The sequence below is a fragment of the Coffea arabica genome, chromosome 4c (assembly GCF_036785885.1).
Source record: "Coffea arabica cultivar ET-39 chromosome 4c, Coffea Arabica ET-39 HiFi, whole genome shotgun sequence".
Taxonomy (NCBI): domain Eukaryota; kingdom Viridiplantae; phylum Streptophyta; class Magnoliopsida; order Gentianales; family Rubiaceae; genus Coffea; species Coffea arabica.
In genome coordinates this window covers 14,405,915-14,418,984 of record NC_092316.1, presented here as the reverse complement: position 1 = coordinate 14,418,984, position 13,070 = coordinate 14,405,915, and the positions used below count along the sequence as shown (strand labels likewise).

The 13,070-nt window shown below is 34.6% G+C and overlaps 1 protein-coding gene across 1 annotated transcript; it reads left to right on the top strand.

Annotated features, from left to right (window-relative positions):
• Positions 1-7,898: 7,898 nt before the first annotated feature.
• LOC113739485 (probable serine/threonine-protein kinase PIX13) lies at positions 7,899-12,063 on the top strand. Its single transcript, XM_072046114.1, has 7 exons — positions 7,899-7,915; positions 8,337-8,744; positions 9,268-9,560; positions 10,412-10,547; positions 10,653-10,795; positions 11,031-11,154; positions 11,305-12,063. The coding sequence occupies exons 2-7, from the start codon at positions 8,453-8,455 to the stop codon at positions 11,613-11,615; spliced, it is 1,299 nt and encodes a 432-aa protein (XP_071902215.1). The 5' UTR covers positions 7,899-7,915; positions 8,337-8,452; the 3' UTR covers positions 11,616-12,063.
• The last annotated feature ends 1,007 nt before the right edge of the window (positions 12,064-13,070 follow it).

Below are 13,070 nucleotides of genomic sequence, written 5' to 3'. Positions count from 1 at the left end.
GGGTCCGAAAAGATTCTGAAGTAATCCGGAGTGGATTGAATTATCATCGGATCAGACGGGTGCATTATTTATTTTTGTCTCTCATCCCACCAAGTTTTAATGCATTGGTGGTGATCACTAGCTCAAAGGCTGGTGGGTGGACACTCAGTATTCGAAAGAAAGAAAATTTAAAAAAGCCACCACTGAATTAAATGCATGTTGGAACACTTCTGGAAGGTACAACTGAGAATCAATAATGATTCTTGTTCAAGTTTAGTACCAAAATTACGCAGTTTTGGTAATTGTTTTACTAATGCATTTGAGAGCAAATGGTGCATGACATAATGAAATTATTACCTTTTATTATTTTTCATCTTTCATCACTTGACCTTTTTCTTAACAAAAAATATCACTTAACTTTTTTCCCTTAGCAAAAAAATATTAGTACTAAACTTTTTTTCTTAACCAAAAATGTCATCCAATTATTATAAACGCAATTTCTTGGTCATTCTATTCCATTTAGTTGTTAAACGTTACTGGAAAGCCACATACGGGATCATGCACGAAGGGTTCCAGGGACTATTAAATTTAATTTAATTTTTTTTTTTGGCTTTTTTGAGCATAAGCTGCAGGAGAGTTGACATGACAAATGAAAGAACTTGAGGCCTAACCGTCCTAGAAATTTAATTCTCAATTGGCACCCTAGGATTTCCACATTACAGAGAAGAATATGAGAAGGATGTTAGATAGAATTTGGAGAAATGGAAACTTAACCCTCAAGCAAAATCAAGAAGCCCAATTATACTTCCTGTATTAGCTATGTAGTCCCTTGGTTCCTACTATTCGGCCGGAAGCCAATCAATACTTGTCATGTAAATAACTAATTGTTTGAGATAATTTTTTTTATGCACTATCAATGGTGGATACATGAGCAAGTGTAAGTGTGTGTCCCGCATTCTTTATCAATCATTTGTTGACCAACGATTTCCAACAATTTTAGTAATAAAATTGCTATTTTTATATATAAAAAAAAGTGTAAATGCATGTCCCCTAATTTGATTTCAAACTTGAAATTTAGTTTTTGCGCAAGTGGCATACATCTGAACCTACTAGTGTAAAAAATTCAAAAAATTCTCTACACCGACAGTACATAAAAATTTAAACCTATCAAATCCTTGTGGACACTTATTCCTCAACCCCAATCTACTTTCTATTTGTTTTATTTACTTAAGGTTTGTTTGATTCATGGACTGGGTGAGATAGGATGACTCAATCTTGAATTATTAATCCTAGGTTGAGTCATTCTTGGATTAACAATTCGAAATCATCTAGTGTTTGGTTGATTCTAAGTTGGATAGGATATATTGAAAAATAATCCTATCTTGTGTTTGGTTGGATATTGGATGAGATACGATTACTATTTTAATGACTAAAATACCCCTTAATTTGTAGGATTGTTTTAATCAAATAATTTATAAACTTTATTAAAATAAATTAATTTGAAATGTTAGAATTATAAAGTAAATCAAGGGCTTTCATATATACAAATTTACATTCACTCAAACTCAACCCATTCGAGCCCTTAAAAATAGGTTCTAACCTAGTTTTTGAATCCAAATTTTAAATTTAATTAAATAATGGTCTGAATTTTGACTAAGTTAGGGTTAAATTGAATAAAATTCAACCCATTTAAGAGTTTTAAATGAGTTGAGCTCAAGCCAATAGAATATTTTTCTTTGGGCTGAGGTTGAACTTATATAGAATTTGATTGAGAAAATAAGGTTAGTAAGGGCAATATAGTCCTTTTATTATGATGTAAGTAGGGGCGAATTAGTCAAAAAATTTAAATTAATTAATAGGGGTAAATTTGTCAAAACTTTAAAATAATGAATAGGGGAAAATTAGTCAAAAAATTTAATAGAATTAGTAGGGCCAAATTAGTCAATTTATTATCATATTATTGTGTGAGAGTATGGTTATATAATATTTAGTGCAAGGGCGAATTAGTCCAAAATTATTGTATTACTAGTAGGGGCAAATTAGTAAAAAAACTTTAAATTAATTAGTAGGGACAAATTAGTCCATTCATGATATATTATCGTGTAAGGGTAAGGTTATATAATTATGAAAGTATAAATTTTATATTATTCAAAAGGATAAATCAATCTAAAATTTCATCATCCTATTCCTTAGTTATCCCTGGATGACTAATACCACTTCCTCCATGAACAAGGGATTAATTCGGTTAGTTGAGATATGTCATCTCATATGTAAAATGCAATCAAACATGGGATGATATAAAATGATTAATTCGATCATGTGTCATCCCATGAACCAAACGGACCATGAGAATTCGTCTTGTTCCTCAATATGCAGAGTTTTCGTCGCCAAAATCCCCGAACCAATGCTAATTGGGCATCATGCATAGTTGGGTCTATGTCAAAACTTCTCTAGTGAGACGTGAATTGTGTCTTACCCAAATTTTCCCGGTTCATCAATTAAAAAGCCGTCCCTTCATTTTTCTTCATCGTCAAAAGTGTTGGTCCATTTCAATTGCTATTTAGGAGTTTTCATATAAAAGTGACTAGCTTGGATCTGGCCGTGCTACGCACTGGCCTATCCATTGATAATTTTCGTTGTTTATTTAGTCCTCCATTTTTGTCCTATGCAAAATCCAGATAATTTTGTGGATGTTGATAATATATCTGTGGATTTGATATGCTAATTGTGTTTAAAAGACAGAGAGGTAAATAACATTTAAAATAATGGCAAAGATTATATGAACAAAATCATTCACTTTTGACAGCACATGTGCTTTAAGACTAGATCTTCATACATATTAGCACTTGCAATTAAGTTTCATGATCTATGCAGGTGCAAGATAACAAACTAAACTATTAATAGCTATCTCATGATCCCTTATTTGTCAAGGACTGAAGCAGTTTCAAAAAAAGCATCAAAGCAATGGACCTAATCATTTAGCTAGCTAACAAAAGATTTAATAAAAGTAACATAATTAAAGCAGTTTAGGCCTACTTGCCCTTAAGCTTCTTTACTGGACTTATCTTCAATATTCTCAAGCGGATTGCTATCTTCTGGACCTTCTTTGGTACACTGCTCAGAAATATTGGATGGCTCTTTGGATAGTGTTTCTACTTGTGTAGCTTCATTTTCAGGTAGCCCTTTTGGAAAATCAAGGCTCCTATTTACTACACTGCTCCCATATGCATCATTTTTTGTGGAAAAATTGCCTCCAGCAATTTCTGCAAGCACCAACTCAGTGGTTGGTGTAAACTTTTCTTTCTTTGTTTGTTGTTGTTTTTTTTTTTTGATATCTTGGTGAGGAAGTGCCCACTGCAGAAGAAACTTCGGTGCGATCTGGAAATGTTACAGTAACAGATTATCTGCAGTGTAAGCTTTGGACACACTAGTTTTAATTTGTCCCTGGTCTTAAAAGTGAGTCTCATAAGCCTTGAGAAAGTAGACAATTATATATTTCTTCAAGGAACCATTAAGTTCAGTGTCTACTTCAAAGTGCTGCAGCAAAAATTATTTTTTGAGTTGTAGTCGGCTGTTGTTATCTTTTTTGTTATGCATGGATATAAAATAGAAAGTTATCACTTACACTTTCTTGTACCAGTTTATGCTGAAATGAAGTGAATAGAATCATTTTTTCTGCACCTTTTCTAGATATAGTGCAATTGATTGTTCCCGAATCATCAGTAAAAATGATGGGAATTCGAGCCCTCAAATTCAACAACAGAAATTAACATCAATTTAAATGCAGAAAGAGGATTAAATTGTAATTAAAGAGCATGAATTGGTAACTTTACCTCATATCAACTTCACTTTGTTGCTTGCAAGAAGGATAACAGATAATCCAATCAATGTTTGCATTCACTATTCCTGTATTTAGCGTATCCAAAGGCAAGTTTCCCAGTTGCTTGAAACCAAGCTGTTTTTCTCTGAATCAAGTAGATATGAAAGATTTCTGAAGCAAAAATCACAGTTAACAGTAAAAAAGGCAAGATCATAATCGTACCTAAGTTTTTCATCCTTTGCTCAATATGACGAAAGAAAGAAAGAACCAACATCTAAAGGGTTTCTCCTTTCCCTTCTCCCTTTTGTATACATGGTAGGTTTTAGACACCGTACCATAGATCATTAAAAATTGTTTTCTAAAAGAAAACATCACTTCGTAGTAGGAAAAAGGGAAGAATTCGCTGGTAAATTCAAACCAAGTACAATTCCTAAAAGAAGCTGATTCTTGGGGCAAATGCAATCACGTGCATGTGGAGGGTTTTTGTGGTTCTAACCAAGAGAAAGTACAATGCTTTGTTCAGAAAATTGGTAAAACAGCGCAACGGATTTTCTGTCCCACATTCTGTGTCATTTTCTTTCCCACTTTTTATTATATTACTATTTCTCCTTCATAAATATCATGTTTTAATTCTTTTTTATTTCCTTAAGATCCAATAACTATTAATTCAGTAATACACAAAATTTAACAAACTCAAAAAATCAAAACGCATAAAAAATGAGATTTTTTTATGAATTTGCTGCTGTATTTTTTAATTTTCTATTATATATTGCTTTTTTGAAACTATTGCTTTTAGTGAGAGGCCGAAAACTGACCCATATGTTTAGATCAATCGACAAACAGTATCAAACTATTTGCATCGAAACAGAAAAATAAGAAGGAAATATTTTCAAACATACAAAAATAGCCCTAAATAGTTAGTAACTAATCAAACAACCACCTTTCACAAAAGGATGCAACTGACTTTTAACACTTATTAAAACACAAACAAAGTTAAAAAATAAATATATTTAATCCATTATTACCAATTGACCCTTAAATAGTAAGCTACTATTGGAATTCTCAATTGTAAGACCAAATCCCAAATAGACATTTACCATTCTTTAAGATCCAAATGAATAAAACAAAGTTCCTTCCTCCAATAAGAGCTTGACACTTGGCATTCAATGGACAACTCAAGTTGTTCTTTTATCTAGTAGGTAGATATGACATAGGTAAAGTGAAAAAAAGTGATTAAAAAATATGATAAAAAACGATAAAAATTTTTCTACAAAAAATCATATTCCAAACAAAGCCTTGACTTTCCCCCAGAATAAAAAGTTGGGAAGTTCTACCGTACCTTTTGTGCCATTTTGATGAGTACCAATTTAATATTAAATTTGTAAAACTTTAAAAATTTAAATTGTTGAGTGATGGACGAATTTACTGAATTACATTAAATTTTTGAATTACAATCGGTATGGTATCAAAAGGGACGGTAGAATTTCCTTTAAGAAGTATATTACTGGTGTTAGTTTCCCAAGAATGTGTCCGGTCCCTATCAGGAATAATAAGAATAAGAAGTTAGGAGGCTTTACTACTACCTTCTCAATGATTATGATAAGAGTTCTTCTTCGTCCTCCAATTCTAGTTTTGATGAAGAAAACAGCAGTTATAATCCATCTTCAGCATCAGAATGGGATTGGAATATATGGGTTCGCCACATTTCTGGGATTGAACAAGCAGAGAGCAATGCTTCCGGTTTAAAGGTTGGCTTTTTTACCCTATATCGGTTTTGTTTTGAATTTTTGATTTTGTTCAATGGGCTGTAGCATGGGTTTTAAAATTTTTGTTAATAAATTGCACTCTGAGTTGAAAATGCAAATGCCTTGTGTTATAGCTGTAACTTGTAATCACTGATGACTGACTTTCGGGGAATGAGCAGGTGGGGTTGTGTTGTATGGTTGTTTATGGTTGTATTTCTATGTTGTCTTGTTGTATGCATGACTTTTGTTCGTGTACACCAGATATTGTAAAAAATACAACAACGGTGTTTTAAGGAAGACGAATGCTATACAAATTAAAAGACTTCGATGCAACTTTAGAATATTTAAACATAGATGCTGCCAAATTACTCTCTTACTTTTAGCCATGATGATTCTTCCACCAATATAGTATACTGCTTGCTGTAAAACCAAGTCTTTTTTATTTGTTTATAGCAAGAAACCAAGTCAACTGATCAGTCCAAGATGTATGTGTTGAATTGCAGAGAGGGAAAAGAACATTCATTTTCATCTCCTCACCTTCCGGGTGTTTATCAATAGATTTACACTAACATTTTGATTTTGCACTAGTAATTTAGTGGGATATTCATGTATGAAATGAAATCGTGATGTCAGAATTGGATCATGTCATAATCATAATGACTACAAAGTGGTTCTAAAGAACCTTGTACGCAATACCAGTAGTAGAATACTAATCAAGGATGCCAGTGTTATATGATAATTGGGAAAGGCTAGTCAGAGCCACTCTTAGCAGAGAGCAGCTGCGGCTGAGTGGTCTTAGGACCCCAAGTGATGTTTCTTCGGCATCATTATCAGCATCTTCCTCCTTTAACTTCACTTCTGCTTCTACCCGAGTTTCGTCTTTTAAGATATCCTCCAGCTTACCATTAATTGGGAAATCTTTTACTTATGATCAAATCCTCCTGGCCACTGATTACTTCAGTAAATCCAATTTCATCAAGCATGGCCGCTCTGGTGATCTCTTCTACGGTGTTTTAGAAGGTGGACCTCAGATTGTTGTTAAAAAGGTTGATCTGTCAGTGTCATCATACTTGGTAACTGAATTGGAATTTTTTGGCATGGTTTCTCATGCTAGATTTGTCCCTTTGCTGGGGCATTGCTTTGAGAATGGGAATAACAAGTTTCTGGTTTATAAGTACATGCCTAACAAAGACTTGTCCAGTTATTTGTGTCATAGGGGAGTTGCCTCGGATGATAGCAATGCTAATTGGCAACAACCAGCATCGTTAGATTGGGTTACGAGGTTGAAGATTGCAAATGGAGCTGCACAGGGTTTGTGTTATTTGCATAACGAATGTGTTCCACCCCTTGTTCATAGGTAAACCCAAGAATCTTGCTTGTTGGCATATTCATTTTCCTAGGCATAGAGCCTTACCTCCTGATATAATTGAAATGTAAATTTGACGTACATAAAATATTGAAGATTCTAACTCGCCCCTACTATCTCAGCATACTTCACCTGATGATAAAGTGATGGCTCTTGAGTTTTGGTTCTGGAATCTTTTTGTGAATGATTCCTATGATAGTGTTTGAGCAGTGCTTTTCCTTTTTCTTTCATTCCTTTTTTCCTTATGTGTCATTTTTTACCTCTTGAACATTCCATGATGGGCTTCACCTGTCAATTGGCATGATTTTGTTATAATCGTTACAGAAATGTTGAAGCTCGCAGCATACTAATTGATGAAAACTTTGAAGCACGGATAGGAAGGCTTGCTGATGTCTGTACCGAGAAAAAAGAGAGACATCAGAACAGGATTTCAAGGTTATTATGGTTGTCAAAGTAAGTATTTTGTGCCATGGTGATACTTCTAAGTTTTTGGTGTTCTCGTGAGACTTCCTATTCAATTCTATCCCCATAAAATGTCTGCTGGTAAATAATCTGCAATATCATGGCCATGTTTTAAACTTCTTAAGAGTAAAATCACAAAATCAAGTGGATCCTTGGAATGAAAATGTTTACAGTATAAGAAGCTTTTCATCAATGTAATAGTTCTAATTGAGGAAACTTTGGGCTTTTATTACAAGAATCAGAGGATTCACTTGCAGTGGCTGAAGGCTTGACATTGTAATGTGTCTCTTTGAACTCATAAAAGAAATAATAGCATGCACATAACTTCTGAACCAGGGGTTCTCTTAGTGATTGACGTAGTTAATCTGAAAAGAAGCTAAAGGTGTTACTTTACTAGCACTAGATTCTGTTATAATTATCATTCATACCCAATGTATCAAATCTATAGAGTTGTAATTATAATTCATACCCAATGTGACTTATTTGAGTTTTGTGGCTACTCTTTTCTCTTTAGATTCAGGGCTTCTGAAGGAGGCACTGCAGGTATGTAAAATTTATTGCAGTATGGTTTGTTTGTTCTTTTTACTTTTTCCTCTCACTATCGAAAAATGGTAATTAGCCTCTGATTTTCGAGTCAATCTGACATCTTACAAACTATAATTCAGAAGGGAAGCAGAATAGAAAACTGGTGGACCTTAAATTTAAATGGTGAACAGCTGCTTGAAATTTGAACTGCAAGAAAAAAGAATAGTGGAAATAGCAAAAAAGTTCAAAACTTTGAGAGATTGGGTGTCCTTAAAGCAGCACTATCACCAGTTAGCTTTGTTATTTTTTTGCGAAAAATTCTTCATCTGCTTATGCCCAGCTACATGTTTGATAAGAAATGGCTTTTAAAGGTTAAACAAGATTACTAAAAGCATATGCTTGACCGTACCTTTGTCTTAATCTTCTCATAAATGACGAGGTTCATCCAATGCAACGTGTGCCTATGACGTTTATTGCTTTGGAAAGGTATTGCTTGAACTAGTCACAGGTCATCCAGGTTTTGGTGATCACAATGTTTCAAGCATCAATGGTCGGATGGATAAAGTCCTGTGTTACATCAATACTTATGATAAAGAACTCTTCGTGAACATTGTTGATCCATCTTTAGTGATGGATCAGGATCTCTTGACTGAAGTGTGGGTAGCTGCTGTTGTTGCAAAGGCCTGTCTACATCCACAGCACTCTAAGCGACCTCAAATGCTACACATAGTTGAGGCTTTAAAAGATCCTAAGTCGTTAAGGTTCTCTACTCATGTAAGATCGTGGCTTGATGGTCAACTTGGCACATCAGAAAAGACGAGAGTAACTGAGGGAATGACAGGAGTAGGTAGGTGCCATAATATTAGAGCCTGAGCTCCAGTTTCTTTTCTGAGCAAGCCTTCATTTGTTTATAGTCCAGCTACTTTCTGCTTGGACAATTGAAACTTGTTAGTTCAGACTGGAATCTATTAGGCTGTTCTATTTTTGCACAAATATATTTCTATTAATTGCCCTTGTGTTCACTGAAATTCTTTCAGCACAATAGTTCAAAATTTTAACCAACAGTAGGCAAATTTTCCACAATACCTATCCCAGCATTTTAACGCGGTTCCTTTGTCAATTTTTTTTTTTTATCTTTGGTACAATTATTTTTGTGAAACAATTGGTTTTTGTTTATTTTAATTTCCTTTTTTATACCTTCCATTTCAAGAGCTACCATTGGTGTGGGGATACTTTGAGACTACCTTAACTTCTTTTAACTTCTTTGAGTCACATTTGCATGATAAAACTGCTCCACTTGCCCCCTAAGTTTTTTATGTGTAAAATCATTAGACCGGGACAAAGGACAATTATAAGTGCATTTTGGCCAGGTACATCACAGGCAAACACCAATGCAGCATTTTCAATTGGGGATAGCAAAAGTGAGGAGGTTTATCCAATTGGGGATATCAGCGACCTCCCTAACTTGAGAATTTACACTTACCCAGACCTCTTAGCTGCAACTAAAAGTTTCAGAAGTGATAGAGTGCTGGGAGAAGGTTGGTTTGGAAGAGTATACAAAGGTTGGATTCATGATAAGTCCACATCAAAGGGCGGCAGTCAATCACCTGTTGCAATTAAAAAATGGAATCCTGAAAGTCTTCAAGGAATTGAGCAGTGCATGGTAATTCAAACTAAGCTTGTAACTGACTGAACATATAAAGTCATTTTGGATTCAATTGGTATCGGCTTTTTTATTCCTTCATGCACATTGTTCATCTTATCTGAATCAATTATGTTGGCACATAAAAGACTGGAACATAAAAGGGTGGAACAAAGCTTTCCTTTTTATAGTGCCATCTCTCTTGAAATAATTCATTACTGACCTTTCTTTAGGCATATCATCTCCCTGACAAAGAAAAAAGAAGAAAAAGGTCCAGTTGTTGATCTAAAGCAGTTTTTTATTATCAACAAAATTGCTTGCGTCAACTTCCAAAAAGGAATCTTTCATGTTGATGATTTGATAAATCATACTAACAATATACAAGAAGAGTCAAATGTATTAGAGCTACTTAGAATTTGGCCCAAATTATGCTATATCTGGTGTTGCCAGTCACAGTTGTCATGGGCATGTATTCACAGAATGGACAAAAAAAAAAAAGCTTCCCTTGCATGGTTCTCTTTCCACTGCCCAATGGGTAGTGGCATGTATAGCACAGCTAGTGAATTTAGATCTAGCAGTTTAAAATAAACTTGCATGATTAATGTCAAATAAGAAGGTGCAAGGTTGCACAACAATTTACATTAATAAGAATTTGAATGTTAGTGGATTGGCTTATGAGTTTTTTACTGAAGAAAGTGTTTGCTATATCTTCTACATTTTCTACTTAAAAGAGGAAAGGAGAAAGGTGGTTGACGTTGTTAAATATGTATGTCAATTCCTCGTGATTTATGAATAGATACAATTCACCTTGTGTGTTGATGTTGAACATTTCCTGAGTTGCTTCAAAAGGTTCTTTATATTTCTTTATGCAGTCCGAGATATGGATGTTTGGAAAGCTTTCTCATCCTAACCTTATTAAGCTCCATGGTTACTGCTGGCATAATGGAGCATTGTTTGCTGTTTTTGAGTATATGCAAAAGGGCAGCTTTAAGAATCACCTCTTTGGAAGTGAGAGTTTTACTATCCTAACAGTATTTGCAAACAGCCTGGCATCATCTAAGGTATTGATCTACCATGCAGTAATTTGTGTCGTGGTGTTTATTATATTTTTAGGGGGCTCTTCTATTCAGCCACTTCAATGGGATGTAAGGCTTAAGATTTTAATTGGAGCTGGTCGTGCTCTGGCATTTTTTCATGCATTAAAGAAACCAGTTATCTACAGAGATTTCAAGGCATCGTCCATATTACTTGATGGTGTAAGTTAGATCGATATACCTCATTAATACTCATATTGTTTTATTAATCCAAGTTTATTGGATGCAAAATTTTCTTGATTTGTCTGCTAAAGCTAAAATTTCTTTCTTAGACTCCATATGCTTGCTGTAAAAATTTTACTTACATACCAATTTAGGTTATGAATAATGCTGTTTTGAGATTGAACCATGGGAAGCTTCATTGCTTTTAACATTGATCAAAACATTCTGTTTTCAGTCTTACGATGCCAAACTATCAGATTTTGGCTTGGCAAAGATGGGTCCTTCAGATGGTCAATCACGTGTGTCAACACGTGTTATGGGGACCTATGGCTATGCTGCTCCCGAGTATATAGCAACAGGTAATCATACATAGATCTTTTAAGCTTCTTGCTTGTGATCATGGCAGTGGTAGAAGCTATAGTTTTGATTAGTTTGGCTTAAATCAAGTCTGAGCCAGATGCCAATCGAAAGGTCAAGAGTCATAATGACGTGGAATTCGTATGTAACAGGACGCTTGTATGTGAAGAGCGATGTGTATGGTTTTGGTGTTGTATTGGCCGAAGTGCTAACAGGTTTAAGGGCTCTGGACGTTAATCATCAGCAGGGGAAACGCAACTTGGTTGATTGGATCAAGCCTCATTTATCGGACAAAAGAAAGATAACAAGCATAATGGATTCTCGGTTGGAAGGCAAATACCCAATAAAAGCTGCTGTGGACGTGGCTCAGCTTACTCTAAGGTGTCTTGCTTCTAATCCTGAAGCAAGACCATCAATGAAAGAAGTTGTGGGTGCACTAGAACACATTGCATCCGCTAAATGATGAGCCAAAGGAACCTGGGACGATTTCGACGTGCCTGATAGTTCATGGAACCAAGGCATGAAGGGCATCCACCCTGTCTCCCACAACATATAATGCCCTAGTCTTGCTTTCTCAATGAACAGATCCTCACACACATTTTTCCTACTTAATACGCCTGTTTGTTGTTTCTTCCACATTTTCGCATCTTTGAAACTGTATAGAGTTTGTCTTTGTAGTAGCATAGTTGCTGGAAGGAGGACTTGGGGGCTGATGTCTCATCATAAATTGTTATTGAAAATGAGTCACTTGTGCCCAAGTTTCTGCAAAACACACATCACATTCTGGTGGGATATTGAGAAGATTTCAACTGTTGATCGGTTATTGCACATTTAACCCCTTCTGTTAAGACCCTGAGGATGATGCTTTCAAACATTTACCTAACGTCAAATTTGTGGGAATTGAGATGATACCAACTGTCCTGTATCCTTTCACAAGGTATCTTATTTTGGACATTGAGAAAATTTCAAGTGAAGAAAACATTTACCTGACTTAGTGCTTATACACATGGGCTGAGTCTTTCTAGTTTCTAAATGGCATATTCTTAGTTAAGTTTACAAATGCAGTAATGTATAGAACGAAGAGGAACAGGATTGTCCTGGTAGAGTGAACAAGGGAAAGAATTAAGAGCAAAGCTTGCAAATAACAAATCCTAACATAAATAGGTTTAGGCAAGAAGGAATTATTCTTTATTACCATGGGTTTCCTGGTTTTTAGTTGTAGAGGTATAAAAAGATTCAGATGAAAAGATATAAAGGTGAAAATAGAGGGAAAAAAAAAGGTTAAAATGCCCATGCTCAGGAAGCTTAATATTTATTTTGCACGCTTGTTGAACCTCATTACACCATTTCATATATAGACTCCTTTTTCATTTGATTAGTCAAAAAATAAAAGTTGCTCATACATGAAGCTTACTCATTTCAAGTTTATTTTATGTAGAAATCCTCTTCTTTTTCCTCATACTCAAGAAATCTATAGTTGCTTTACATTTATAGATTTCTTTTTAAACTTTTGATACAACTAATTTATTAATCAATTGGTAAGTAACAACATAAATTCTTTTGCTACCACAAAAAAAAAAAAAAAAAAGAAGAGCCCGTGGGTTCTTTTATTTAATTTTTTGGACTCAAGATCAGTGTATGATGGTCATGACCTAATAATTAATTAAACAGAATGTCTATATTTGTTTATATCATTTTTGTTTTAGGCATTTCATTTTTATAGTCTTGTTCTCTTTCTCATTATATGATGCTTTAAAAAGTACAAAAGTCACTAAGATGACTTTTGACAAAAAAAAAAAGTGCTAATTATTAGTAGTATCCTAGCCTAAAAATATGTCATGTTTAGAACAAGTAAATGGAAAGTTAGGCTGTGACGACCCCACCTTTCCCTAAGGCGTACCAAAGGGTTCGGCGGACC

Excerpts from the sequence above, each read along its gene's own strand:
- LOC113739485 (XM_072046114.1), top strand. The coding sequence starts at position 8,453 with ATGGATAAAGTCCTGTGTTACATCAATACTTATGATAAAGAACTCTTC. Across the intron at positions 9,561-10,411 it reads AAGGAATTGAGCAGTGCATG|TCCGAGATATGGATGTTTGG; the intron begins GTAATTCAAACT and ends TTCTTTATGCAG. Across the intron at positions 10,548-10,652 it reads TAAGAATCACCTCTTTGGAA|GGGGCTCTTCTATTCAGCCA; the intron begins GTGAGAGTTTTA and ends TTATATTTTTAG.